Source organism: Lissotriton helveticus, chromosome 9 (assembly GCF_964261635.1).
Source record: "Lissotriton helveticus chromosome 9, aLisHel1.1, whole genome shotgun sequence".
Classification (NCBI taxonomy): domain Eukaryota; kingdom Metazoa; phylum Chordata; class Amphibia; order Caudata; family Salamandridae; genus Lissotriton; species Lissotriton helveticus.
Window position 1 is genome coordinate 1,288,660,911 of NC_136070.1, and position 27,763 is coordinate 1,288,688,673.

General features: G+C 48.1%; 1 protein-coding gene across 9 annotated transcripts in view; it reads right to left on the reverse strand.

The window, feature by feature from the left end:
• PBRM1 (polybromo 1) overlaps positions 1 to 27,763 on the reverse strand; it is a 298,934-nt gene that overhangs the window by 44,917 nt on the left and 226,254 nt on the right. For 4 of the 9 annotated variants that reach the window (XM_078661902.1, XM_078661903.1, XM_078661901.1 and 1 more), the window contains exon 25: positions 11,167 to 11,368. In XM_078661902.1, the coding sequence (XP_078518028.1) occupies positions 11,167 to 11,368 (202 nt within the window). Of the gene's footprint in view, positions 1 to 11,166; positions 11,369 to 11,946; positions 12,130 to 27,763 lie in introns of all 9 variants that reach the window. The other 5 variants (XM_078661897.1, XM_078661900.1, XM_078661904.1 and 2 more) reach the window with 2 other exon arrangements.

Here is a 27,763-nt window from a genome sequence, read left to right on the forward strand (position 1 = left end):
GGTGCACGCGCTTTCCGTCGTGGCTCTCGGATTTGACCTCGTGAGCGCGCATGTGGCTCTTAGGTTTCGTTTTCCTAAGCGCATGGCAGAGTCGCGCTCACGAGGTCAAATCCGAGACGCCGAGCCTCGGTAATGCCAGCATGAACGTGCGCCGGGTGCGGGAGCCGAGGGGTGCCGAGGACAGCAGACCCAGGTACACAACACTTCAGGGACGGGCAGCGGGAGCGGGTTGAGCTTCTACCGTCATCCAGGACGAAGTTTGAAACAGGCGAACTGTCTTGTTAGTAGCTTGTTTAACTTGCGATGGAGTGTATCTTTTTTTAAAGTCGCAGCACTCCTAATCTGAAACACAGGCTGCCCGGCGTTGCTTTTCTTCTGGGCGGCACGCCATTAATGCTAAACAATGACGGACACACATGTCTCCTCCTCCCTGGCTCGCTCTGCCTCTGTCTTGCTCGCCCCTCCCCCTCCACAGAGCGTGTCTCATGGCCGCTGCCTCCCTGTCGTGGTCGTTACTGATGATGTTTTTGTTGTGATTTGCGTCTATTTCACCCTCAGGACATACCCCAACATACTCTATGTGCGGGTGTTTGCTTGACACTAAGTTCTCAGTTTTTTCATCCGCCCCTTTTTCTATTGCACTTCTCCGCCATCTGTCTTTTCTTGCGGTGTGATGCTGGTTTTCACAGCATGCCGAGCTGCTGCATGCGTCCCTTCTACATTAACTGGCTCCTCCCTTCACCGACCACTTTGGCGATCGGCGTCCTGAAGCAGCAGGAAGAACAGTGTGAAACACGCAACAGGGACCGATGCTGGGGATTAACCTTCCGCAAACCAAAGCCACCCGACCTGTACTACTCTGTGTCAGTGCGTAGTTTCCTGTGGCCGCATCCAACACTTCCTGTGCAGTGCATATCTGCCCTGATGAAAAGACTTTCTCCGGGGAGTTTCCAGCAGTTTAATGGCTTCCCTGGTATTTCCTGGGGAATGGGGTATTGCACCGGAGAGTGTGCCGTCACCTTTCGGTATCTTTTTATGTGTCGTGCCGCCATGTACTATACTGTCGCCTTGCACACGTACAGTTATATGAGAAGGTGCTCTGCAGGGGTAGGCTGCATACATCCTTTTGCTGCCACTGCTCCGAATGCTAGTCTTCGTTCTCCCTGCTCCTCAGTTGCGGGGCTGTGCTCACGCCGCAAACAGTGGTCGTTAGAGCTCGGCCATACGTGTCAACGTTTGGGAGTAAGCGAAAGGGAACTTAAAGTCGTCCCAAACTGGTTTACACGTTAACTTGCATTTAGCTAAATTCTTTGTTTCTTTATGGAATGCATTAAAACCGCCAATCAAAAGGATACACTTCTTTTCAATGTGCAAGCTTCAAGACAAACCAGCATTGGCCAGGTGATTATTTATGCAGCCCCTGACCCTCCAGGCTCATGCTGTGACATCACACTCCTCCATCCCTATGGGTGCCCAATTCCCTCACCCTCCAGGCTTGTACTGCAACATTACACCACTCCACCCAAAGACACTCCCAAGCCCCTCCCCCCACGCACCCCCCATGAACACACTGTACCATTGCACTCCTCCATCCCAGGACTCTCCCAGGTCCTCACCCTCAAGACTCATGTTGTGCATCACGCTCTGCCGTCTCTGGAGGTGCCCAAGCCTCTCACCCTCCAGGATCGCACCACAACGTCACGCCCTCCTTCCTCAGAAACTCCCTGGCCCCTGAGCCTCCAGACTCTTACTGCGACTTCGCCATCCTTGCAGGCGCTAAAGCTCCCCACACTGCCAACCCACGCCTTTAACCCAAGATACTTTCAGGGCCCAACTCTCCATTCTCATACGGTGTCATCATTCCCCCAACCCTGGGCACTCCCAGTCCTCAAACCTCCAGTCTCATGCTATGCCATCACACCCCTCCGTCTGCAGGTTCTCACATGCCCCCCCACCCTCCAGCCTAATACCGGTGCAGTCACACGTCTCCGTCCCTAGGCACTCCCAGACCCCTCATCCTCCAGTCTCATGCTGTGCCATTACACTTCTAAATTCTCATTCAACTCTTGTATTGCGTCCTCTTACTCCCTGGCCCTGGATTCTCATGTCTGGTATCGTGACATCATACTGCTCTATCCCCAGCCACTCACATCCCCCCACCCTACAGTCTCATTTTGTGCAGTCACGCTACTCCTTCCCCACAAACTCGCAGCCCCCACACTCCTCCTTCCCCAGACTCTCACAGCCCCAGCACTCCAGTGCCAATCCATGCAGTCACGCTCCTCCTTCCCCAGTCATTGACAAAGACCATGTTTTTCCCCTATGACCTCGTGAAAAGGATTTTCTTAAATGTCGGTGAGCTTAAGGGTCCCTCTAGCAGTCAGCACCACAACATCACTCAGCGCCACCACAGCATCAATCTGTGCAACCTTTCAACAACAACTGGTTCAAATATGTTCTCTCAATGTTTCAAGCTTTATTACAAATGTCACAAAAAGATGTTAATATTTCACTTCTGTTTTTGGATTTTTGTCACAATAAAATACACTGAACATAATCTTCACAAAAGTTATTTACAAAAGTTTAAGCTATTGCCATTATAAATTACAATAACTTTTATTTAGGTATTAATTTAAAAAAAAATGAAAAGCCATTGTTATTTGTAATATCAATACATCTAAGTCATGCTATAGGTGTCACATTTGCAAAAGTTAAAAGTATTGGCATTGTAAATGACAAAGCTATTACTTTCGCTATTTTCAAAACCAACACATAAATAAAAAAATTGTCATTTACAATACCAATAGCTCAAACTTTCCTAATGCGAGACCTATTGCATTGCAAATGCTTGTTAAAATTGTTATGAGTGTTAAATATATATACAAAGGTGTATTGGTGAATCAGTGGGTGTATGAGTGCCTGTATGGTTGATTCAGTAGGTGCGTGACTGACTGTATAAGTGAGTGATTAGGTGTCTCAGTGAATGTATAGGCGAGTGACTCGGTCATGTGAAGGTCTGTATCAGTCTGTCAGATGGTGCCCAAGTGGCTGTATGGGTTGGAGAGTGGGTACGTTTATGGCTGTATGGGTGATTGATTGGCTGTCTGAGCACCTGTATGGGTGTATGAATGTGTGTGTGTGGGTGGGTAAGGGTGTGTGTGACTGCCTGTATGGATGAGTGAGTGAGTGAGTGGGTGAGTCAGTGGTTGTATGGGTTAATGAGTGCATCTGTGGAGAGGCTGTATGAGTGTGTCATTGAGTAAAAGGATGTGTCAGTGGTATATGGGTGAGTAGCAGCATGTGTGAAAGGCAGTATAGGTGAGTGTTGGAGTATATGAATGACTGTGCGAGCGATAGTGAGAGTGACTGTATGGGCGAGTGAGCTTGTGTCAGTGACTGTATAGGTAAGTAGATGTTAGTATCTGCATGAATACGTGATTAAGTGTCTGTCATTGACTATGGTTGAGTGAGTAGTTGTGGGAGTAGCTCTATGGGTGACTGACAGTGTGTGAGTTGCTGTATGGGTGTATGAGTGGAATATATTTGTGACTATATTAGTGAGTGAGATGGATTATGAGTGGCTGTATGGGTGACTGAGTGGATTTGTGTGTAGACCTATGAATCAGTGAGTGGGTGTGGAAGCACTGGTGTGGGTGTGTCAATGGTTTTGAGGATGGTACTGTGGAAGTTGGAGTAGGTGTATGAAAGGTTATATTGGGGTGTGAGTGGGTGCATCAGAAATTCTGTGGATGAGATCATGAATGATGTCACTGATCATGTCAGGAGTGATGTAATATGTTAAGTCATAAGCAGTGCATTGCGGGGGTGCGAGTAATAATTAGCATTACCGCTGAATTCCACTGGTTACGTACAAGAGAAATGTCAGCCTAATTATAATGTCCCTGTAACCTGAATGGCCAAGTTTTTTAAAATTCTATTTCCTTACTATAACATCCCTGTAACCTTTGTTTTTTTTCCCAGTGAATTTCTAAGTGTTTTTAAAAAGCCAATTGTCGGAAGCCGGCTCTGAATATACTATACCAAAGCAAGATATAATGTGCACAAGGTCCAGTGGATCCCCAAAGCCTTGCAGAGGTAAAAGTAGATAATACCTTACTCTCTATTTGTGGTAGTGTGGGCGAGCAGTAAAGCTTTATTAGAGGGTAGTGTTAAGCATTTATTGTACACACACAGGCAAGGAATGATTTCACAAATGCAAAGACTGACCTCTCACCAATTGTTTTGTATAAAAATATTTCTTTGTTGCATTTTATTTTTAGAACCAAGCCAGACTTGGTGCAGGTAAGTATAATAATACTTTTCTCATGGAATACAGCTGAATGTAGTTAAATGCAGTAACAGGGAGGTCAAGTGTTCAGAAACAGTTGACATTACATTTTAGTTGCTCTCCAATTACTTTAAGTTATTTTGCAGTTTACTTTTTCTACTCGGTGTGCTATGCCTAGATATCCCTCAAAGACCTTTCCTGGATAAAAGGTGAGTAAAACAGTTTTTATCAAAATGCAGTTTCTTAGGTTGAAATACAAAACACCCACACACTTGGAAGTTTATTGGAGGAAAAACAGTTGAGGCAATCCTATGGGGAAAAATGGGGTCATTGTTTTTCAGGTAAGTAGACTGTCTTGAGGGTTGAGTTTCTGGGGTTAGAACAAGGGTTCCCCCAGGGTCAAGGATGCACCCTCAGCGGCACTAGGGCAGGCGGGTGCGGAGGCCCAATGTTATGCAATGGGGGCTTCCGTTTGGTGACTGCTCACGAACAGGCCACAAGGTTGAGGGAGCAAAGCTCCTGGAGTTAAGCTCAGGGCAAAGGAGGGTTCGAGTTAGCACACAAAGTGCACCCGCAGCAGCAGCACCGGGGTGGCTGGGTGCAGGGTGCTGTTTTGGCGTCCTCTGCCCTGTTTTCAATGGGGAGCTCCGGGTTCCTCCGACACTGCAGGTTCGGGATGAAGATCTTCAGGAGGCGACAACCGGTTGGAAGGTAAGTTGGGATGTTGGGGGATGCTGAGACACCGTTGGTTGGGCCACCCAAGGCCGTGGGGTGTTGGGTGCAGGGGTGTCTTTTGGCATGTGGTTTTTCTTGGCAGCTCCGGTCGTGGTCTAGTGTACCCTCCAGCTAGAGGCTGCAGGCGGCGTCGGGAGACTTGAGGTAGGTTAGGGATCATCAGATCCCAGGTTAGGATCGCTGGGGAGACCTCCTTGTGGTGTTGGGCCACTCAAACTTAGGCCGTGGGCGTCGGGTGCAGAGTGGTGCAGACTAGCGGATTTAGCCTGAGCCAGAGTATGTTGGTGAGCAAATCTGGTGCTCACAGGAGAAAGCCTTTTCAGTAAAGGCAGGGCAGGTCCTCCGGGCTTTGCGGGGCTGCTGGCTGCAGGACATGACGGAATTCTACTGGAGGAGGTCGAGGTCAGGACAGGCCGGTAGGGCTGGGGCCAAGTCAGTTGGCGTCCTCCTCTTCATCTTTCAGCACAATTCTCCGGTCCTTCTTCTGGTTTCTTCTTGTCTGAGGAGGCAGGGTTCGGGGTTGCCCCTAAATACTAGATTTAGGGGAGGTACATGCTGGGACCAATGGGTCCCTTCCTTGGGGTGGGTACACCCAATATTATGCCACCCACCAGTGAGAGGGGACATAAGCCTCACTCTGGATGGCTGGGTCCCCCCCCCCATCTTAAACATGGCGGGGACCGAGTTGTGCTTCACCTCGCCTCCCCCACCTGAGGGGTGGGGTTGGCAGAGGTGGGCATACCTCTGCTCCTCTTTTGGTTTTCCTGCTGATTCTCCCGCCCAAAGTGGGGGTCAGAACTGGTGGAGGTCAGTTGCTGGGAGCAGCAAATGGCTGGGGAAGCTCACAAAGACCGCAAGCCTTTGAAGCTCCCACTTTGTGGACCCTGCCCATCCCAGGGGAGGAGGCTTGGCACCTCTGCCCAGGATGTGCTTTGTTTCCAGACACCAACAGCGGGGGGGCTCTTGACCCAGGGTCCAGAAACATGGCTGGTGGGGGCAGCTGGTGAGCAGCCACTCAGCCTGGCCACTAGATTTAGGTTGTTTTTCAGGGGGCATCTCTAAGATGCCCAATGAGTGCATTTTTCATTAAATCCCACACTGGCACAGTGTGGGTTTAATGTGCTAAGAAGTTTGATACCCAACTACCCAGGTTTCAGCAAAGCCATTGTGGTGCTGTGGAGTTTGTAAGGACAAACTCCCAGACAATATACTCCTTATGGTTTTACTGCACTTACAATGGCTAAGGATGGACTTAGATACTGTAGGGGTACAGGGCTCATGCACCTGTACCCTCACCAGTGGTACAGTGCGCTCTGCTTGTTTAGGGGTGGCTAGGCAGTGGGTCATAGTCGACGCTTCACTTTTCTCTGCACCAAAACAAGCTGCCTGGGGGGGTGAGAGAGTGAGAGAGTGAGAGTGAGAGAGTGAGAGAGTGAGAGAGTGAGAGAGTGAGAGAGTGAGAGAGAGAGAGAGAGGGAGAGAGAGAGTGAGAGAGTGAGAGAGTGAGAGAGTGAGAGAGTGAGAGAGTGAGAGAGTGAGAGAGTGAGAGAGAGTGAGAGTGAGAGAGTGAGAGAGTGAGAGAGTGAGAGAGTGAGAGAGTGAGAGAGAGAGAGAGTGAGAGAGTGAGAGAGTGAGAGAGTGAGAGAGTGAGAGAGTGAGAGAGTGAGAGAGTGAGAGAGTGAGAGAGTGAGAGAGTGAGAGAGTGAGAGAGTGAGAGAGAGAGTGAGAGAGAGTGAGAGAGTGAGAGAGTGAGAGAGAGTGAGAGAGTGAGAGAGTGAGAGAGTGTGAGAGTGTGAGAGTGTGAGAGAGTGAGAGAGTGAGAGAGTGAGAGAGTGAGAGAGTGAGAGAGTGAGAGAGTGAGAGAGTGAGAGAGTGAGAGAGTGAGAGAGTGAGAGAGAGTGAGAGAGTGAGAGAGTGAGAGAGTGAGAGAGTGAGAGAGTGAGAGAGAGAGAGAGAGAGTGAGAGAGTGAGAGAGTGAGAGAGTGAGAGAGTGAGAGAGTGAGAGAGAGAGTGAGAGAGTGAGAGAGTGAGAGAGTGAGAGAGTGAGAGAGTGAGAGAGTGAGAGAGAGAGAGAGAGTGAGAGAGTGAGAGAGTGAGAGAGAGAGAGAGAGTGAGAGAGTGAGAGAGTGAGAGAGTGAGAGAGTGAGAGAGTGAGAGAGTGAGAGTGAGAGAGTGAGAGAGTGAGAGAGTGAGAGAGTGAGAGAGTGAGAGAGTGAGAGAGAGAGAGAGAGTGAGAGAGAGAGAGAGTGAGAGAGAGAGAGAGAGAGAGTGAGAGAGAGAGAGAGTGAGAGAGTGAGAGAGTGAGAGAGTGAGAGAGAGAGAGAGAGAGAGAGAGAGAGTGAGAGTGAGTGAGAGAGTGAGAGTGTGAGAGTGTGAGAGAGTGAGAGAGTGAGAGAGTGAGAGAGTGAGAGAGTGAGAGTGTGAGAGTGTGAGAGAGTGAGAGAGTGAGAGTGTGAGAGAGTGAGAGAGAGAGAGAGAGAGTGAGAGTGTGAGAGAGTGAGAGAGAGAGAGAGAGTGAGAGAGTGAGAGAGTGAGAGAGTGAGAGAGTGAGAGAGTGAGAGAGTGAGAGTGAGAGAGTGAGAGTGTGAGAGAGTGAGAGAGAGAGAGAGTGAGAGAGTGAGAGAGTGAGAGAGTGAGAGAGTGAGAGAGTGAGAGAGTGAGAGAGTGAGAGAGAGAGTGAGAGAGAGAGTGAGTGAGAGCGAGTGAGTGAGTGAGAGTGAGAGAGAGTGTGTATGTGTGAGTGTGTGCGAGTGTGTGTGTGCTTGGTTTAAGGTACAGGGCCTCTAAGGGTGCCACTATATGTGCTACAGCCTTTCGAGGCCTTCCCTGGTCACAGTGCTCTTGGTACCACTGGTACTTTTTACAAGGGACTTACATGTGGTCAGAGAGTTTCCAACTGGGCTTGCAACAGTACAGTTTAGGGAAAGAACACTGGCCCTGGGTACCTGGTTGGCAGTAACCCAGGGCGCACTTAGTAAAAGAGCATCAACATCAGGAAATAGTGGGGGTCAACCATGCATAAAAGGGGCCCTTTCCTACAACTCTTTCAGTGGAATCTGTGATGGCATGCATCACTGTGTCAGTAAGTCTGTCTTTCACTGTATAAGTATCTGAGTGTATCTGTGAGATGGTGCATCAGCCTATCAGTGGTTCTGTAACAAACTGCCTGACTGTCTCTGTGCATCCATGAGTGGGTGCACAAGTCTCTCAATGTGTCTGTGGTTCGTTGCATGACTCTCTCAATCTGTGATTAGGAGCATGAGCGCATTTGCAAGAGTAGAACTGTCTGACTGGATCTGTAAGTGGATACATGAGTGTCTAAGTGCATGTCTCAGTGGGGGAGTGGGTCTGTGACTATGGGCCTAATTACGATGGTGGTCGGAGTTGCCTCTGACCGATAATTTCGGGGAAGGAACCACCTGACCTTAGCGTGCAGTTTCGACTATCCCCTTAGGATGCGACCGCAAACTTCCATTTTTCAATTGGAGCTTGTTCAGCAGACAAACTGACCGCAGCATCGGCTCCTATTGAAAAATGGATGTTTGTACACATCCCTGCACTGCGTGGCAGGCACCGTGCAGGGATGTTGAGGTGCCCCCTGGACCAAATGCCGAAGGCCAGGGTGTCCCTGCTGGAGGCCCCAGCGTCTGTTTCCAACAGCCAATCCATGTCAGAAAGGCCGACATGGATTTGCTGTTGGACACCAACATCATAATCCTGACGGCAGAAACGCAGTCCTTAAGGGATTGTGGTGCAGTTCCGAAATGAGACGGATTCCCCCCCCCACCCCCCCCCCCCACCTCCCCCGGTTTAAACTCCAACTGTTGTCATCCTAATAGGGCAGTCTGAGTTTAAACACTCCATGTAGGTTGGAAATTCTCAAACCATCGGTCAGAGGCTTTCCAGCTGCCATCGTAAGAAGGTCCAAGGTGAGTGCGTCTCTCAGTGGATATATTACTAGGAGTGTCTGAGTGGTTCTATAAGTGGGTGTGTGGGTCTCAGTGTATGAGTGAATGGGCGCTTAAGTCTCTGAGTGGGTCTGTGAGTGACTGTATGGGTGTGTGAGTGTCTGAATGAGTCGGTGGGTGTACGAGTGTCAGTGGACCTGTGAGTGGGTGTATGAGGGTCTCAATGGGTCTGTGAGTGACTGTATGGGTGTGTGAGTGTCTGAATGAGTCGGTGGGTGTACGAGTGTCAGTGGACCTGTGAGTGGGTGTATGAGGGTCTCAATGGGTCTGTGAGTGACTGTATGGGTGTGTGAGTGTCTGAATGAGTCGGTGGGTGTACGAGTGTCAGTGGACCTGTGAGTGGGTGTATGAGGGTCTCAGTGGATATATTACTAGGAGTGTCTGAGTGGTTCTATAAGTGGGCGTGTGGGTCTCAGTGTATGAGTGAATGGGCGCTTAAGTCTCTGAGTGGGTCTGTGAGTGACTGTATGGGTGTGTGAGTGTCTGAATGAGTCGGTGGGTGTACGAGTGTCAGTGGACCTGTGAGTGGGTGTATGAGGGTCTCAATGGGTCTGTGAGTGACTGTATGGGTGTGTGAGTGTCTGAGTGAGTCGGTTGGTGTACGAGTGTCAGTGGGTCTGTGAGTGACTGTATGGGTCAGTGAGTGTCTCAGTGGGTGTGTGAGTGTCTGAGTGAGTGGGTGCCTGTATATCTGAGTGAGTCTGTGAGTGGGTCTGTGAGTGACTGTATGGGTGTGTGAGTGTCTGAGTGAGTCGGTGGGTGTACGAGTGTCAGTGGACCTGTGAGTGGGTGTATGAGGGTCTCAATGGGTCTGTGAGTGAGAGCATAAGTCTGAGGGGGTGAGTGAGTGGGTGCATGCATGAGTGTCTGAGTGGGTCTGTGACTGGGATGGCGAGTGTCTGGGTGGGTCTGTGAGTGGATGCGTAAGTCTGAGTGAGTGGGTGCGTGTATATCTGAGTGAGTCTGTGAGTGGGTGTATGAGTGATTGACTGAGTGCATAAGTCTTTGAGAGGGTCTGTGACCGAGTTTGTGAGTGAGCGTATGCGTAAGTGAGTGAGTGTATGGGTAAGTGAGTGAGTGTATGGGTAAGTGAGTGGGTGCATGAGTATCTGAGTGGAAGCAAAACCTGTGTCAATAATACCCTCATTACTCAAACATGGGCTCAGAGTATCTCCAGCCAGACCCCTTATCTTAGCTTTGACACCAATTTTCAGCCCCGGAACTGTTCCCGATCAATAAAATGGTGGCCTCAACTTTCTGTTCAGGTTGCGCCCAGCCTATCAGAGCAGTCTCATTGGTGTGTGCATTTGCGCTTTACTGTGAAATAGACCCGATTTAACCGCGATCATCACAAAATATCCACTGCAAGATATATCACTATATTGTTCGGATTTAATTTAACAAAAACTACTGAACGGATTTGCAACAAATAACAAAAAGCACAATCTACGCAACATCTACATTTCTGCCAAATGTGGTGCAATTCCATACAGCGGTTCGAGCTGTAGGTTCTACAATGACAAATGGTATGTTTTTTTACCAATATAACGTCCCTTTAATCTTTGTTTTTTCAGTGAATTCCTAATTTTTATGTGAAGTAAGATATAACTACTTCACATTAAAACTACAGAATGGATTTACACTAAATAACAAAAAAAGCCACTTTCAGGACCAAGAGCGACCTTTCTGCCAAATTTAGTAGAATTCCCTCCAGCAGTTCGGGGTGTAGATCGGTCTAAAATTCCTACGGGAATTAACGTGGGAAATGCACTTTTTATGCCCCCTTTTTTTTTGGCTCCCGCTTGATGGATCACCTCGAAACTTTCCATGCACATTAAGACCCAACTTGACACTTTCATTGGAAAATCTTGTGAAGAATCGTCAAGCAGCGCCAAAGATGTAGGCAAGTCAAAAAATGCTTTTCCTTTGGAAACTAGGTCCTAACTATAACTACCTACTGGCGACCCCTCCTCATATACAAGGTCTTGAATCTGCTACTTCACCTAAAGAAGTTTTCTTTGTGAACCTGATCGCTCACATTTCTCCTATTTGGAGGTTATTCATCTTTGTCCAGCTACAGGTGGAATTTTATGTACACGTTCTGTGTTGACGAGTCTACAAGGAACATGAGACACAGATTTTGAAAACAAACTCTAGTTTTGATGAAGGACTTGCCTTCGTAGTCTGCCTTCTTGACCGCCTCCAGGTTCCTCCACTCAGTGCCCACCAGCCGGCTGAGCTCCCCGAAGGAGTAGTCTGGGTGCTGCGCTTTGATCACCGCTCTCATCTCACTGCTGAACAGGATGTAGCCGCTCATGTTGATTTTCCTCTTCGCCCCGTCCTTCTTCAGGCTGCTCTTGGAGGACTTCGGAGTGGACTAGAAAAGGGGAGACAGCGACAGGATAACTTGCATTTTGTGCACAGCGTACAGAGAGCTTCGATACATAACACGTCTTCAGTCTAGTTGAGCTAACAGAGCATTTAGGGTTCAGGCAAAAAGGGAAACAGGCAGCAGAGAATACTTTTTAACTGAAAGTTTAACACAATTGTTTCAGGAGACAAAACTCATGCATCAGAAGCCAATTTGGAAAAGCAAAAGATTTGCCTTTTAATAAAACGTATCATGACTTCGGAGGTCGAAGCAGCCAGGCACATGACCTCAATCAAGAACTCATTAGTAAATATGAACAAAGGGTTTGCTTCATTCTTTTACTCCTACATACAAAAGTAGTCAAATGTGCAGGTGACGCATGCCAAGGAACTGATGGGACCAGCAAGCACGTTCCTAACAAGGCCACGTCCTCGATGCACAGGGGGTGCTCCAGACGAGGCCTGTTTGTGCATCCACCCACGGACTGCAGAGCAGCAATATCGCCAAACCCCATTCCACCCGAGGTGCAACATTTCCCTTGAGCAGTTACGTACACGGTTTCTGGCCTTAGTCTCCAAAATTACCTTTGAGTTGTCAATGGACAGTTTGGGTAATTTGGCTCCTCTCTCCGCCGTCTTGTCAGGGTCCTCATCTCGGCTTTGACTTTCTGTCTGCACGGGGGGGTGCCTGACCGATGACGCCAGGACGCTGGCACTTCGGGGGGAGGTGTTCGGGATTGCGGTGCCCTGATTTAGTGTTTTGAAATACTAATTGTAAATGATTAAAAGACAAGGTTTTCTTTTTTTTAAAAATTGTTTTGGCATTTGACCAGACAAACTTCAGTGGGTTTTTGGGAAGTGACTGAAAAACGGGCAAGATGAGAAAACGCAGAGGACAGAAGAGCTACATGATACTGCTGCTTGAAGAGGGATGCCCAGACACACCCCAAAGATGACCAATATTTGGGGCCCCACTTGCTCCATGCAACCACACCCAGTGCACGGGCCACCACAGACCTATTATGGACATTTCAAGGGCATGTGACACCACGTGCAAGATTCCTAGCTGAAGTTTTACCGGGACACTATTCTGGTGGCACCTGGTTTGCACCTTGGGTTCGATTCAAAGGGACACGGATCTGCAAGCGCCGATCGTTGCACAATCTCCCAGGTAGCCTGACCGACAAGGCACCCAATCACGAAGACCCTTACTGGAGTCTGGCCATCATCATTAAGACGCTGCTTCCTTAAGCTAACGGAGTGGAGGATGCAGCTTTTTATTAACAGCTGCTCCACAGAGCCCACCGGGCAGTCAGACTTTAGATCCCTCCATAAAAGACCTTCTTTGGTTTCGGCTAGACTGTAGACTGGACCATGGTATGGCTTCCACATGAAAATAAACACTCCAATAATGGGTGTTTCTGCACAAGATTGGTCCCGCCTCTAATAAAAGACAAATGAAAGATCGAGCATTGGAAGAAACCGCAAGAGGAAAACTCCTATATTATTTCCAGAGAAAAGAACAGCTCTTAAAATGTTTTCTCTTTAAATAGGTTTTTACTGCCGGGGTTTTTTCACAAGGTGTGGACCTACAAGATTTTAGAGTCATCCTGGATGAACTGTTGAGCCTTAAATCAGGGTCCGATGGATGCTACCAGGTGCCACCCTACCAACTCTGCCGGATCAGAATACACTTAAACAGGGCTGTGCTCTGGTCATGGAACAAACAGGGAAGACAAGAGGGTTAACAGTGGTAGGAATGCAGCCAGAAGTCATGGAATGAAAGTGAACATCAGACAAGGAAGAAATGTCACCAATCAAAGAAAGATCTGTGTTGAGTTAGATGTAAACATTGCAGAGGAACATTGCCTTTCAACATGCAGTGCCTAATCACCATTAACCGAGCAGACCAAAGAAGAGAACAGCTGGAACACTCAGTCAAGAGGAAATGCCTACCAAGAACTTAAGGCACAACATAAAATTCAATAGTGACAATCTGAAAATTAACCATCGGGTAAATGTGACCAGCGATACACAGTGCCATGTAATATACAAAGTAAAACAGAAAGAATGTGAACATTACTTGACAACATGTGGGATACAAATCAGCTCTTCCAATTTCAACAGCAGGTTGAAGCTTTGGCAAATGCCCTTCAGTCACTCTCAGATTCATTACAAAGTTTCTGCATCGCGAAAATACAATTATTTATACCAACAAAACAAAAGGGAGGAAAAATACAAATACTTCACCAAAACGACCCTGGTTGTCATGTTGCTATGAATGCTTCGGATGCTATTACACCACATACACAATATAATTCCCAATGTCCCAGCACACGTATACTGTCTTGCTTCACTCCACTCTACTTAATTCCCTCACCCACTGGGGTAATACACGATCTGAGGTGAGATATTTCTCTTGGTGCATGGTTCGTCTCAGGGAGGAGTCATGGTAGCTTGACACGAGAAACGACTTCACAGAAACCCAGTTTGCAATGTTCACGAGCAACACTTAGTGCTAGGAGTATGTAAAGCATATGATCAACAGCCGGGCATGTTACAAACAGTAGTTTATCTCTGGCAAAGAGCCTGGACAGTCATTAATTCTGTTTGGCCAGGTTCTCCCCCTTTCCCATCACCATGGTGAAGCCTTTGAAGAGGCGATGAACAACTTTTTGTAGAACGATTAAATGCCTGTTCCTGCCAAGAGCGATGCTATGAGAAGTTAATCACCGTTCAACTACCCCACTCAATTTGAATGTGAGGGGGGATAAAGGGAAACAACAGTTGGGCATTAAAGGGCATAGATTGGAGGGTTCAAGATCACAGAGTGAGTCTAATATGTGCTGTTCTGTAATTAGTGCCTTTGAAGGTATGTTCCTGACCTCCCAGTATCTCCCAACCAGCGGACTTGAGAATTGATCGGATGTTTCTCATTTTAATAACCACAAACTTGGGAGTGCACCACAGAAAGGGAAAGACACTGTGCCCCCTAGAAGAAGCCCCTTACCTTTGGTAATGCTCACTCTGGTGGATACTCTAACCACAGATTCCTCACCTTGAAATATACTACAGACACCATATTGGATCGGGAGAATTTTGCAGCAGGGCTTCTGTACGACAGAAGGTGGTGTTGTACTGTTCAGCACCGACTCCAAATAGACACAGAAGTGACAGCGCAGAGTGCGTGTATGAGCTCCGCCCATGTGTGCAGATGTCACTTTCTTGCCTCTTCCCCCTTCTGTGTCCTCTATTGTGGAACTTCAGGGTGTTCCTCATTTGAGACCTTCAGGGTGTTCCTCATTTGAGACCTTCCAGGTGTTCCTCATTTGAGACCTTCCGGGTGTTCCTCATTTGAGACCTTCCGGGTGTTCCTCATTTGAGACCTTCCGGGTGTTCCTCATTTGAGACCTTCCGGGTGTTCCTCATTTGAGACCTTCCGGGTGTTCCTCATTTGAGACCTTCCGGGTGTTCCTCATTTGAGACCTTCAGGGTGTTCCTCATTTGAGACCTTCAGGGTGTTCCTCATTTGAGACCTTCAGGGTGTTCCTCATTTGAGACCTTCAGGGTGTTCCTCATTTGAGACCTTCCGGGTGTTCCTCATTTGAGACCTTCCGGGTGTTCCTCATTTGAGACCTTCCGGGTGTTCCTCATTTGAGACCTTCCGGGTGTTCCTTATTTGAGACCTTCGGGTGTTCCTTATTGGAGACCTTCAGGGTGTTCCTCATTTGAGACCTTCCAGGTGTTCCTCATTTGAGACCTTCCAGGTGTTCCTCATTTGAGACCTTCCAGGTGTTCCTCATTTGAGACCTTCCAGGTGTTCCTCATTTGAGACCTTCCAGGTGTTCCTCATTTGAGACCTTCCAGGTGTTCCTCATTTGAGACCTTCCAGGTGTTCCTCATTTGAGACCTTCCAGGTGTTCCTCATTTGAGACCTTCCAGGTGTTCCTCATTTGAGACGCTCCGGGTGTTCCTCATTTGAGACGCTCCGGGTGTTCCTCATTTGAGACGCTCCGGGTGTTCCTCATTTGAGACGCTCAGGGTGTTCCTCATTTGAGACGCTCAGGGTGTTCCTCATTTGAGACCTTCCGGGTGTTCCTCATTTGAGACCTTCCGGGTGTTCCTCATTTGAGACCTTCCAGGTGTTCCTCATTTGAGACCTTCCAGGTGTTCCTCATTTGAGACCTTCCAGGTGTTCCTCATTTGAGACCTTCCGGGTGTTCCTCATTTGAGACCTTCCGGGTGTTCCTCATTTGAGACCTTCAGGGTGTTCCTCATTTGAGACCTTCAGGGTGTTCCTCATTTGAGACCTTCAGGGTGTTCCTCATTTGAGACCTTCAGGGTGTTCCTCATTTGAGACCTTCAGGGTGTTCCTCATTTGAGACCTTCAGGGTGTTCCTCATTTGAGACCTTCAGGGTGTTCCTCATTTGAGACCTTCAGGGTGTTCCTCATTTGAGATCTTCAGGGTGTTCCTCATTTGAGACCTTCCAGGTGTTCCTCATTTGAGACCTTCCGGGTGTTCCTCATTTGAGACCTTCCGGGTGTTCCTCATTTGAGACCTTCAGGGTGTTCCTTATTTGAGACCTTCCGGGTGTTCCTCATTTGAGACCTTCCGGGTGTTCCTTATTTGAGACCTTCCGGGTGTTCCTCATTTGAGACCTTCCGGGTGTTCCTCATTTGAGACCTTCCGGGTGTTCCTCATTTGAGACCTTCCGGGTGTTCCTCATTTGAGACCTTCCGGGTGTTCCTCATTTGAGACCTTCCGGGTGTTCCTCATTTGAGACCTTCCGGGTGTTCCTCATTTGAGACCTTCCGGGTGTTCCTCATTTGAGACCTTCCGGGTGTTCCTCATTTGAGACCTTCCAGGTGTTCCTCATTTGAGACCTTCCAGGTGTTCCTCATTTGAGACCTTCCAGGTGTTCCTCATTTGAGACCTTCAGGGTGTTCCTCATTTGAGACCTTCAGGGTGTTCCTCATTTGAGACCTTCAGGGTGTTCCTCATTTGAGACCTTCAGGGTGTTCCTCATTTGAGACCTTCAGGGTGTTCCTCATTTGAGACCTTCAGGGTGTTCCTCATTTGAGACCTTCAGGGTGTTCCTCATTTGAGACCTTCCAGGTGTTCCTCATTTGAGACCTTCCAGGTGTTCCTCATTTGAGACCTTCAGGGTGTTCCTCATTTAAGACCTTCGAGGTGTTCCTCATTTGAGACGCTCCAGGTGTTCCTCATTTGAGACGCTCAGGGTGTTCCTCATTTGAGACCTTCCAGGTGTTCCTCATTTGAGACCTTCCAGGTGTTCCTCATTTGAGACCTTCCAGGTGTTCCTCATTTGAGACCTTCCGGGTGTTCCTCATTTGAGACCTTCCGGGTGTTCCTTATTTGAGACCTTCGGGTGTTCCTTATTGGAGACCTTCAGGGTGTTCCTCATTTGAGACCTTCCAGGTGTTCCTCATTTGAGACCTTCCAGGTGTTCCTCATTTGAGACCTTCCAGGTGTTCCTCATTTGAGACCTTCAGGGTGTTCCTCATTTGAGACCTTCAGGGTGTTCCTCATTTGAGACCTTCAGGGTGTTCCTCATTTGAGACCTTCAGGGTGTTCCTCATTTGAGACCTTCAGGGTGTTCCTCATTTGAGACCTTCCAGGTGTTCCTCATTTGAGACCTTCCAGGTGTTCCTCATTTGAGACCTTCCAGGTGTTCCTCATTTGAGACCTTCAGGGTGTTCCTCATTTGAGACCTTCCAGGTGTTCCTCATTTGAGACCTTCCAGGTGTTCCTTATTTGAGACCTTCCAGGTGTTCCTCATTTGAGACCTTCCAGGTGTTCCTCATTTGAGACCTTCCAGGTGTTCCTCATTTGAGACCTTCCGGGTGTTCCTCATTTGAGACCTTGAGGGTGTTCCTCATTTGAGACCTTCCGGGTGTTCCTCATTTGAGACCTTCCGGGTGTTCCTCATTTGAGACCTTCCGGGTGTTCCTTATTGGAGACCTTGAGGGTGTTCCTTATTGGAGACCTTGAGGGTGTTCCTCATTTGAGACCTTCCGGGTGTTCCTCATTTGAGACCTTCCGGGTGTTCCTCATTTGAGACCTTCCGGGTGTTCCTCATTTGAGACCTTCCGGGTGTTCCTCATTTGAGACCTTCAGGGTGTTCCTCATTTGAGACCTTCAGGGTGTTCCTCATTTGAGACCTTCAGGGTGTTCCTCATTTGAGACCTTCAGGGTGTTCCTCATTTGAGACCTTCAGGGTGTTCCTCATTTGAGACCTTCAGGGTGTTCCTCATTTGAGACCTTCAGGGTGTTCCTCATTTGAGACCTTCAGGGTGTTCCTCATTTGAGACCTTCAGGGTGTTCCTCATTTGAGACCTTCAGGGTGTTCCTCATTTGAGACCTTCAGGGTGTTCCTCCATTTGAGACCTTCAGGGTGTTCCTCCATTTGAGACCTTCAGGGTGTTCCTCATTTGAGACCTTCAGGGTGTTCCTCATTTGAGACCTTCAGGGTGTTCCTCATTTGAGACCTTCAGGGTGTTCCTCATTTGAGACCTTCAGGGTGTTCCTCATTTGAGACCTTCCGGGTGTTCCTCATTTGAGACCTTCCGGGTGTTCCTCATTTGAGACCTTCCGGGTGTTCCTCATTTGAGACCTTCCGGGTGTTCCTCATTGGAGACCTTCCAGGTGTTCCTCATTTGAGACCTTCCAGGTGTTCCTCATTTGAGACCTTCCAGGTGTTCCTCATTTGAGACCTTCCAGGTGTTCCTCATTTGAGACCTTCCAGGTGTTCCTCATTTGAGACCTTCCAGGTGTTCCTCATTTGAGACCTTCCAGGTGTTCCTCATTTGAGACCTTCCAGGTGTTCCTCATTTGAGACCTTCAGGGTGTTCCTTATTAGAGACCTTCCAGGTGTTCCTCATTTGAGACGCTCCAGGTGTTCCTCATTTGAGACCTTCGGGGTGTTCCTCATTTGAGACCTTCGGGGTGTTCCTCAATTGAGACCTTCGGGGTGTTCCTCATTTGAGACCTTCGGGGTGTTCCTCATTTGAGACCTTCGGGGTGTTGCTCATTTGAGACCTTCAGGGTGTTCCTCATTTGAGACCTTCGGGTGTTCCTCATTTGAGACCTTCGGGTGTTCCTCATTTGAGACCTTCGAGATGTTCCTCATTTGAGACCTTCGAGGTGTTCCTCATTTGAGACCTTCGAGGTGTTCCTCATTTGAGACCTTTGAGGTGTTCCTCATTTGAGACCTTCAGGGTGTTCCTCATTTGAGACCTTCAGGGTGTTCCTCATTTGAGACCTTCAGGGTGTTCCTCATTTGAGACCTTCAGGGTGTTCCTCATTTGAGACCTTCAGGGTGTTCCTCATTTGAGACCTTCAGGGTGTTCCTCATTTGAGACCTTCAGGGTGTTCCTCATTTGAGACCTTCAGGGTGTTCCTCATTTGAGACCTTCAGGATGTTCCTTATTTGAGACCTTCGAGGTGTTCCTTATTAGAGACCTTCGAGGTGTTCCTCATTTGAGACCTTCGAGGTGTTCCTCATTTGAGACCTTCGAGGTGTTCCTCATTTGAGACCTTCGAGGTGTTCCTCATTTGAGACCTTCGAGGTGTTCCTCATTTGAGACCTTCGAGGTGTTCCTCATTTGAGACCTTCGAGGTGTTCCTCATTTGAGACCTTCGAGGTGTTCCTCATTTGAGACCTTCGAGGTGTTCCTCATTTGAGACCTTCGAGGTGTTCCTCATTAGAGACCTTCGAGGTTTTCCTCATTTGAGACCTTCGAGGTGTTGCTTCTTGTTCAGCGCATAGAAGATTACGCTGCAGAAGACTATCCACCTCAACGGGCTTCTCATCGGCACAGCCTTCACTTTCTTTGATCCAGAAAGCGCCCCATGAAGAGCTTGTCCCCACGATGGCCCACAGTACAAACAATGTAGGAACTTGAAGCACTCACGCTGAAGAATCTCATCACCTTTCGAGGTATAAGGGGAAGTAAAGAACGCTGGCAAAGGTATTGAGTACCCAGGAAGCAACTATGCAGGGACTTGAAGGCCGTACAAAGGAAGCAATGTAAAGAACAAATTAAGATTCCACTGGGGCATCACAAACCTCATTACAACAGGAGATTTAAACAAGGATGCTCGGGCTGGCAAATCTAGAAAGGTCGTGCTGGACCACAGGAAAAAAAAAAGAAAAAAAAGGACGCGTGACTGCCTCGTTTCAAAGATATCAGTGTCCCAGGAGCAACAACAGGTTAAAAACTTGCCCCAATGCCCAACGTAAACGGATTTTGTCGAAAGGCATCTGGCGGAGAGGACGACATCCAGCACTTCACAGTGGAACCTGAACGCAGTCAATTGCCGCTCCTCAATCTCAATGCATAGAGGTGTAAGTCGTGGACGTCAAGCTGGTGGTGTTTCGTGAATGTGCGCACTGACGCCCACGTCACGGCCAGACAGATGTCAAAGATAGGCACTCTGCGCGATAGCAGCCTTGGCCCTGGTGGAATGGGCCCTCAGTCCTTCTGGAGGATCCTTCTTGTCCAGTGTGTGCTTTTAGAAACCACAGGAGCTTCCCGTAAACCTCAGGAGGACAGAGTAAGTTCAATAAAAGATCAACAAAAGCCCAAATAGGTATCACTAAGGAAACGATGCTTTACCCATTTGGTTGATAGTGTTTATTCCAATCTAATGACAAATATGCGTTCATGTATATCTATACCATTTTAAGGAGACCTAATCTTTTCAGTTTCTTTATATTGAGATATGTACAATTAATCAACAACAAATGTACAATTAGTAGACGTATACATAAAGTCTAGCAAAAATGTGGTGCTCTGTGGCGAGTGATCACAAGGTGCAAGTGAAACATAACTGCAGAATAGCCCGGAAATGTGATGAAAACAGCAGTAGGCATAAAACCGGCCACCACAAATATATACATTATTTCACAAGGAGCACATGTAGAATCATGAGTTTAGCCAAACCCATGACTAACACAACTCTTAAAAGTCTTTGCACCATGTAACGTTGATGGCATTTTGACCCAAACAAAGTTACAAGGTCCTCATCAGGATGAGAAGAATGTCCAGAGCAGATCGTAGATCCCAAACTTCCAGGATAGTCGAAGGTGGAACCAATCTTAAAGGGGACAACCTTCGTTGGAGTGCACATATGTAAGGAGGAAGCGTCCAATATGCTGCTCACCTTTAAGTCCCCGGACAAATTGTGATCATAAAGTCTAAGGGAAGACGGTCATCACCTCCACTGTCATCTCCATACTCCGGTTGACTGATCACAGTCAGAACCGAAAAGCTGTTGGAGCGCTGAGATGCGGTTCTAAGGCAGATGCATGATTATCTCGGTGTTGGATTGGATGGCTTCCAGGTGCGTGAGAATGGTGTCAAGAAGCGACCTCTGTCAGTGCTCAGACAAATGCGGCTCAGAGTGAATTAGAACTATGGTGACCGAGTCTTCCGCTGGCGCCATCGGGGCCAGCCCTGATGTCCGAATAACCAGCACAGATTTCAGTGCTTGACGGACGATCCGCTCTGGAACTGGGGTGAAACCGGAGACGGTGAAGAGAGGGCGCAGAGGGTGGGCCTGTTGGCACTAACCACACTGCAGATCCTTGGGGCTCTGAGGGAGGTACGCTTAGGGAGGCAGAAGCGTGCCAAAGATTTGCAAAAAGGCCTCTCGAAAGGCCTCAAGCTGTTGCAGAGTTGCTGACTGTCACGGAAACTCAGGTGCATAGGGATCAGCTACAGAACTGGTTCCTCAGTAGGACTGGAACAAGATCAAGAGGCAGCCTTACGTCCTCACAATTTCTTGGGTTGGTGGTGGGATATTGGGGCGAATCTCACTTTTTGTGCTGGAAGACTTGGACTTTGTTGAGGATCTGTCGTGGAAACGGCCCTGAGAGTGGGGGCGGGTTGCGCCCTCTAGCGACACTGCCATGACTTCTTTCATTGTTCGCAACGTACATCTTCACGTTCCTGGATCACCTTCAGATTCATAAGGACACTCCTTATAGGACTTGTTGTCCTGCCCATATTCCAAACACCAAAAGCACACCTCATGAACATCGGTCAGACGCATCTTTTGAAATCAATGCGGAGCTGCAAGGCAGCACACACCGCTGTATGAGCAATGTTGGCTAAATGTTCTGGATAAAGTCTGGCGCCTGGAGATATTCTAAGGTGAGGTGAGAAATCTGCAGTCACCAGAAAGTGGTCGACTGCTCTGTCGTTGGTTTAGCACATAGAATGGTGGTGGCAGTGTCACAGGTTTAAGGGATCAATTGTTGTGACCAGACCTTTTACTCAATGTTGCTGGAGTGGATGCTTACTGCGCTATGTCCGCCTCTATGCGCTTACCCAACTCAAGCAATAACATCCCAAGTGTATGTTGTGAGCGTGAGTCAAAGTAATGGGGTCTGCGGGATCAATTTGAGATATCCCAGACCTGCTCTTTGCACAAGATTGAGGTTAGGAGATTTCTGCAGACCGTGACAGTGTACTGGCGGCATCGCAAAAGCTGGGGGGAGGAGACAAACTAGAGTAGTGGCAAAGGGGCTCCTTTATAAGTTCTGTTAGGCTGTTTGTTTGCAGGGAGCTGCTAATTAGCCTTCCTGACCGCTGCCACTTGGTAGATTGTGGGCCACGGGATGGACTGCAGACTCTGTTGTGCAAAGGTGAAGGGAACCTTTTGGTTAGTCTTATCCTTTCGTCTTTCCATGGCCACACTTTCGGTTGGTTGAAGGCAGCCAGGTTCAGAAACCTAACACCTCTGTGTCTGTTGAAGGTGCTGTTGGACCGCGACTGCAGAGACCCAGTCGAGGCTGAGATTGTAAATCAAGACAACAGTCTGTGTGTGGTCACACAGTCACCCAAGTGTCGGCCTGGGCATGTCAGCATCGTCACCAAAGACATGGCCTATGCGTAGCAGCGTTGTAACCAGAAGAATCGGCCTGTGCAGGACTTCAATGGTCAGCTCATGCCGGGTGAGTTTACTTGCATCAAATCAGGACGGACAAATGAGCATCTGCCAAGCAGGTGGCCAAGCATCTGTGGCAGAGCACACCAATGACACTGCCTGCTGGAGCGCCCCCTCTTGGAAGAACCAGGGGTCGAGCTGGCTGAGGAAGGAGGAGGAGCGGGAGGAAACTAAAGACTGAGCCATAAGGTACTGAGCGAAAGCCCATCAAGTGCCGAGAACTGCACCTGAGCTCTAACCACGCTAATAACTCATTCCCTGAGGAGATGGGCCACCCAGATCCCAAAAGGAATGGTGAGAGGCTGACAGAGGCACAGCACTTAGAGAGCCCAGGGACACGAACTGTACTTGGTTTCATCAGTGGGTAGTGGTACATTCTAGTGCGCATTAAAGTACTTTCTTTATTGAAAGACTAGAACTGGGTTGGACATTTGTTTGTGTGACTATTGAACTCTGACCTCAAGCACCCCACACTGCATTCCCTAGAAGCCTGTTACTGCCACTGACAATTCAGTTGCGAAGGGATTATACCTGGCACAGTTTGCAGAGCCATCGTCGGACGGACCTCGGGACATCAACGGCCAAGCTCTTCAATACTCACTGTTGAGGCCCAGTAGTTTCAAGTTTATTTGAGTGCTTAGTTCATTAAAACCATCTCACCAATCGGTGAGACAAATACATTCATTAAACAGTAAACAGTAAAATACCAAAAAACCTGCTTTTGCAAAGTAGAGAAAGGTATAAAATGTAAACTGCTGCAATATGATATATTTTAGTCTCTGTAAAAGTTAATTCACGGCACCTTTATCAATAAAACAGTCAACAAATAAAAGTCAATGTTGATATCACAAAGGTAAAGTAAGGGAAACTGTAAAATGTAATCTGCCTCAATTTGATGTTTTATAGCCTCTTAAATTATCGCTTGTGGCACCTTTGTCCATGTGCTCTTGACAGTTAGGGATCAATACTGAAGTTTCAAAACATGAGGCTCAAGGCAAGATTGCAGCTACGTCGGGCCAATAGGCCATGAAAGCAGCTTTCCCCAGTGCCCTCTGAAAAAGTAATAATCAGCTTAAAGTGCATAAAGTGAAGTGCCCGTCTGTGCAAGAAGGTATAATCGAGCGGCAGTGCAACGCTGATCTTGTGCAAAACAAAATCAGGCATCCAGGCTTGGCCTGGAGGTGTTTTCAGCAGCTAAACAGATGATTTTCTGTTCGACTATTTCACCAATCTGCAGTTTAGCTGCATCTCAGAAGGACCAAAACAGGCAATGACCGCCTGCCTACAGCGACGTAGCCCCTGATGTTAAATGTTGGTTTTAATATTGTTTTTCTCTCCTCCAAAGTTGATTTGCATATGCAGATTTGGTGTACTATAGTTTCGGGCCTTGCCCGCATAAGCCTCATGCCGTCGTGCTGTCAGTGCATTTCCGCGGTGGCAGACAGCCCAGATGGTATTTGAAAAAGGATCTTTTGAAGGGAGCATTGATGTCTGCACCCAGATACGGTTGAGTGTTAGGGTTTTGTAAGTTTCTATTGTTAACCTGGCGTTTCATCGTTTGGAAAAGACCGCTTTGTTGGCCCTTACGCAGGAGCGCTTGATTGCGTTATTTACCATGTTCTTGACTTGTGGACAGTTTAAGAAGGAACTCTGGATTAGGGTTATGCCCACTCTCCACAGGAAGTGGTCATAGAGGGGGTGTAGACAATCCAGGGGTAGGGAGCTCAGTGGCTACTACTTTACACTCCCTTTAATGCCCCTTGTAAGAAACTGGCTCTATATATACTACAGCAAAGTGAGGTACCGTGTGTATAGAGTCCAAGTGTCCCCAGATGTGGGCAGAGGCTAAAGTTAGATAGAACCGTACTCTCTATTCGTGGTAGAGTGGTCGAGAAGTCAGGCAGTATCAGAGGACAGTGTTGAGCATTTGTTGTACACACTCAGTCAGCAAAAGAATTCACACACTCTAGGCCAATTGTGTTTGAATAAAAATATACTGTTTATTTTTTTAGAGCCACGCAAGCCCGGCACAGTTAAACATTAAATACTTTTCAGTAATAAGTCACTGGATATAGAACAGTTTGAAAATGCAATAGAAATTGTACTTTGTTTGACTCACAGGGGACCAGTAGTATGCAGCACTTAGCAAATACAGTACATTGGAATGAATAGGCTTTTTCAGTAAATTGCAGGTAAGTTACTTTTTCTACCTCAGTGCTAGATTCAGCACTGGGACATTTCCTGCAAGCAGGTAAGTAAACACGTTTTGGTTATTTGTGCGATTTTTAAAGAATATTTTTAGATTTCAAAACTTCACACTTAGAAACTTTTTGGAAGAAAATTGTCAATGTTATCATATGAAAGAAAAACAGGTTATTGGTTCACAGGTAAGTAATCGACTGTGGGAGTTAAGGTTCTGGGGTTAGACTCAGGGGTCCCCCAGGGTCAGTGATGCACTGTTGTTGCACCCTCAGCTCCACTCGGGCGGCCGGGTGCAGAGTGTTGAGGCCAAATGTTACCCTACGGAGGATAGGGGGACTCCGGTTGGTGGCTGCTGGCAAGCAGGCCACAGGGTTGTGAGAGCAAAGCTCCTAGGGTTAAGCTCAGGGCAAGTTGGGGACCAAGTTAGCACAAAAGGGGCACCCTCAGTGGTGCTAGGGCAGCTGGTGCAGGGTGCTGTTTTGTGGTCGGGGCCCTGTTGTTTCCAATGGAGAAACTCCGGGACGAAGAAAAACTGCAGGCTCTGGGGCGAGGATCTTCCAGGAGTGGCCACCACTTCGAGGGGTAAGTAGGGTTGTTGTGGGTTGGTTGGGCACCGTCGGTTTGGGCACACAAGGCCGTGGGGCGCAGGGTGCAGGGGTGCCTTGGGACGTCGGATTTTCTCACCCGATCTGGTCGCGGTACGGGGGGGTGCTCTGGATTGAGGCTCCAGGAGTCGCCTGGAGGCTTGAGGCAGGTCAGGGGTCGCCGGATCTCAGGTCAGGATCGCCGGGGGGACCTCCTCGTGGTGTGTTTCCACTCGAGCTCGGGCCGAGTTTGGCAGGTGCAGAGTGGACTGGATTTGCAGTCTCTGGCTGGCACCAGAAGCTGCAGTTTGAACAAGTCTGATGTTCACGGGAGATTCAGTCTCTAAAGTGAAGGCAGGCAGGTCCTCTGGGGTTTTTGAGGTTGCTGGCTGCAGGACACACCAGATTTCGCAGGAGCAGGTTCAAGGGGAGACAGGCCTGTAGGGCCTGTAGGAATAATGGTCGACTTTTTGAACTTAAAATAATTCATATTTAGAAACGTACTTACATTTTCTTCTGACACCTAAACTAAATATATAGATACTTCTATTTTTAGGTCTCGCCTGAGCCAGCGCATGCGCTACTCTGCAAGACATTTAGTTAGGGCTTTTAAAAGTCCTACCACAGCTCTTTGTGTAGCATTCTGCGTGCGGTTATGTGCACAGGCACGAGCAGAGGAGCCATCTGGCTTTCCTCTTGCTCACCCGCACGCGCATCGCGCATCCTCTCTGCACCCTTACGCACGCCTCACTCCGCCCCTCCCCAGCACAGACTGCGTCCCCGCAATCACTTTCGCTTTCACGGCCGCGTTACTGTTACGGCCGCGCGGCCAATGCCTGTTATTATGGCTAGGGAAGCAGAACATAAAACGCCAACACTGAGCTGAGGTGGTTGCTGCTTGGGGGCCAGATTCCACACTAAGCAATCTACTTTATGCCGATGTGCTTTGCTGCCAGCCTTCTCTCAGCTCCCCGCCTCAGCTTCCCGCTGTTAGCCGTCCACCAGGATCCCATTCAGAGGGACGCTACAGCGGAGTCGCAGCAGAGCGTGGCTCGGACAAACAGCTTTACGCTCAAAGACGTGCTGCCTCAGGCGAGGGGATGTGCAGATTAACTGGTGAGGCACAAGGAGACACTTCTTCAGCAAAGCGTCAAACATTCTTTTACCAGAACCAAGTGACGGGGAAGGACAGGGGAAGAGTGACATTAACTCTAAGGTAGGCTGCAGTGCTGGTCTTCCTACGCAATCCATCATGTAATTCCCTTCACCATCACAAATGGTTCAAGATAGCTGTTCCAATGCTTGTTTACGATGCAAGCAGCTGAATCAGACTAGCAAGTGTAAAGCCGTCAGCCTTGAAAATATCACCGCTATTAAGTTTCAGCGGCCACTTACATTAAAACACACAACGCCACAGAGCTCAAGCGCCAGGACAGAGCCATTCACGCAGCTGGAGAGTGGAGCTTTGAGATGACAGTGCCCTCCTGCACGAGATGGAGCAGCTCTGCAAGGGAGGACCATGCTCAGCTTCACTTAAGTTCATTGGTTAATCCGTTTCATGGGGTTATCGGCTGCCAACGCCTTGGTCAAGGCCTCCTCTATTCCGAGTGCCCCAGTACTTGCAGGCCTTAACAACTAATGCCACGTACAAGAACAAACTCGAACCAATACTTTTTTTTCAGATTTATATAGCGCAAACTCGACCCGAAGGTATTGGAGCGCTTTACAAGAGCACCAGTTACATGACACGTTTATTTTATGGTAGTAGGCGCGGGGAGATTTTAAGGTGGTTCTGGACCACTCAGTGTTGGTCTCCAGTGATATGTTCTCAGAGTTCTGAGTCAGGAGGCGCCTGTGCTCTATTCATGGTTGATGCTCCAGGGAGGCATTTTGGCAGACCCGACTATGGTTTCATGGACAAGTTAATCGTGGTTTTAGTTGTTTATCATATGTTTTCAGCATGGGGTCCAGCGTCTCAGGATTACTCAAAATAGTCATAAAGTTATAGCCACAATGACTGCAAAATGTTATAATAAATTCATGTTCTTCCCCAACATTGTCTCCTTCCACCAATTCTGCAAAGCCTTTATTCTTTCCTCACAACGTGCTGCTTTCTCTTAAACACTCAAACTTCCTGCTGCTATTCTTTTCACTTTGCTTTAGGAAAACTCCATCAAAATCTGTTAAGAACTCGTCCAAAACCCACAGCTCATGTTTATGGCATCAGAGTTACATGTGCAATTTGACTTGTCTCGTAGCACCACAATAGCTTTGACTAGTTCTGCGATAGAGCTTTACTTCACGGTTTGACTTCAAAGCATTATGTTTGCAGAATGTAGTTGTCCCGTTAATGATTGTAACTTTTTATGTGCGTTACTATTTTGGGCAATAAGCAGCATTTTACTGTTACCCTGAATCTAGGACAGTCTGGATGCCTATGTATTCATGTCGGCTTCAAGGACTACGAACAAGAACTGTTTACATACTCTTATTTGTACAGAAAATGGTCCCCTGTATGGCTCTGGAAAATGTGTGCCCAGTCTCGATTCCCCACAGCAAATATCGTAGGTTTTTGCCTGTTTCCCCTCAGCATACATGTGTGTGTGTGCTGAAAGTTTCCTATCACACAAAATATGACCT